Source organism: Papaver somniferum, chromosome 8 (genome assembly GCF_003573695.1).
Source record: "Papaver somniferum cultivar HN1 chromosome 8, ASM357369v1, whole genome shotgun sequence".
Classification (NCBI taxonomy): domain Eukaryota; kingdom Viridiplantae; phylum Streptophyta; class Magnoliopsida; order Ranunculales; family Papaveraceae; genus Papaver; species Papaver somniferum.
The window spans coordinates 146,614,505-146,616,580 of record NC_039365.1 but is presented as its reverse complement, the minus strand read 5'-3'; the positions used below and the strand labels follow the sequence as shown (position 1 = coordinate 146,616,580).

The 2,076-nt window shown below is 33.7% G+C and overlaps 1 protein-coding gene across 1 annotated transcript; it reads left to right on the top strand.

Moving 5' to 3' along the window:
• Positions 1-292: 292 nt before the first annotated feature.
• Positions 293-949, top strand: LOC113306158 (L10-interacting MYB domain-containing protein-like). Its single transcript, XM_026555130.1, has 2 exons — positions 293-625; positions 857-949. The coding sequence occupies exons 1-2, from the start codon at positions 293-295 to the stop codon at positions 947-949; spliced, it is 426 nt and encodes a 141-aa protein (XP_026410915.1).
• Positions 950-2,076: the final 1,127 nt, after the last annotated feature.

Genomic DNA, 2,076 nt, shown 5'->3' with positions numbered 1-2,076 from the left:
GTTAATTCTATAACGAACATCTAATAGATCCAAGTTAGAATAATATACCCAATTTGGGAAAGAAACTTTTATATTTGATTGAATCAGTAAGTGAGCAAGACTAGCTTGTGTTTTTGTTTTCATTAATTCATTATGCTCATGACAAGCTTTGTTTGAGTAATTATTAGCTCTCTGCCCAAGTTTTCAAGGTTATAGAATCCAGTAATGAGACCATATTGTGTTGCGTGGCCATTATTAACTTTCATGAAGAGTTTGTTTAGCAATAGCTTACATAGTCGGTTAATTATAGAGTATGGGGAGTGATCAATCATCCAACCCCCAAACTGGAAGGACAACTTGGACTCCTCCCATGGATCGACTGTTCATGGGTCTAATGGCAGACCAAGTACATGAAGGACAACTACTTGATGGTCAGTTCAGCAAACATGCTTGGACGCACATTGTCGATAATTTCATGCAGAGTTTTGGTTCTTCTTTTGCCAAGGATGTGTTGAAAAACCGTATGAAAACTTTGAAGAAAAACTATGTTGCTGTAAGTACTCTTAGAGGTCAAAGTGGATTTGGATGGGACCAGTCGCGAGAAGTTGTGGTTGCTGATGATGTTGTATGGGATGAATATATCAAGGTGTGTTATGTTATTCTGTAACAATTGAATGAATTTGGATTTTTCGTTTTGAAAGACATGGTGGAAGGTTGGTTGTTCTTGTTGGTGAATGAGTATGTTGCACCAGTCTAAGGAACAAAGTCATGTTCATGTTTAAGATTTAGTTATGATGATTTGGGAGCTAAATATGTAACATGTTGATTTTTGATGTAGCATGGATCTGTGTTGTTGTGTTGTTGCTGTCTTGGCTAGGGCTACAAGGATGAGAAGAAGATGGTCAATGAAGCAGATGGTGCTGTTGTGGATAGACGGAAGATGAAAGTAGAGCTGAGTTATAGCAGATGATGTTGTAAACTATAGAAGAAATGAAGCTTAAATGAAGTGCAGCTACTGATGAATTATGATGAAACCAATTATGGTTTCATCGTATTTATGCTGGAACCAAAATAGGTTTCATCATTTTTTGTTGGAACCCTTTTTGGTTTCATCATTTTTTACTGTTGTTTATTTGGTTTCGTTTGCCATATGAACATTATACTTGTACCTTACTTTCTTACATACAGTTATTGGTAGTTGTACTTACCATCAAGATGTTTCTTTTACGGATGAACTAGCACAGACTTACAGTTGAAACTTCATTTAAACATGGTTCCTATATCACACATGAGTTTAAATCTCTTTTAAGTTTGGTTTGAAATCGAACACACAACTAAATCAATTCGACAAGAAAAAATGAATTCAACGGTGGAAACCATTCATAAGCAATTGAAATCTCTTAGAAAATATTATAAGTATTTTGACAGGAAATATATAATGTTGCAAAATGCTATCACAACTTTCTAACAAGTAGTTACACCAATGTTTTCATTGATCTGCTTTTGCCATCAGGATTTTGAATGCCAACTTTGCTCTCATGTTTCCCATCTTTTATGATATCCCCTCGTCAGAAACTTCATTTTCCCTTGAACAGGCTCTTCATGCAATAGCTGAAATGAACTCCAAAATTTCACCTGAAATTATAAACAAATATTTCAAGCACCCGAAAAAGAAATTGATTCACAAATTACAAACACACATAGTTGATTTTAGCATTTCAAAATCAACATAATTGGATTTTAACTTATCCTTTTTGCTCACAACATGTATAGCTTTTAGAATTTGTACGTTTCTGGTTGATTAATTGTGTCATCGATCTCTTAAACGTGGTCAAACCGAATCTGGAAATGGTGAAACCAAATCTGGTTACATCACATAAACTTTAAGTAAAAAAAATCAACATAAATTGATTCCAAGCATATATAAACCATAATTAAAAATGATGAAACCAAATTTGATTGCATCAAAGAAACCAATTAGTAAAAACATCAACAAATTTGGTTCCAACTATAAGTAAACCATAAATGAAAATGATGAAACCATAATTGGTTCCATCAAAGACACTGAAATAAATAAATAAATAACGCCAACAGATT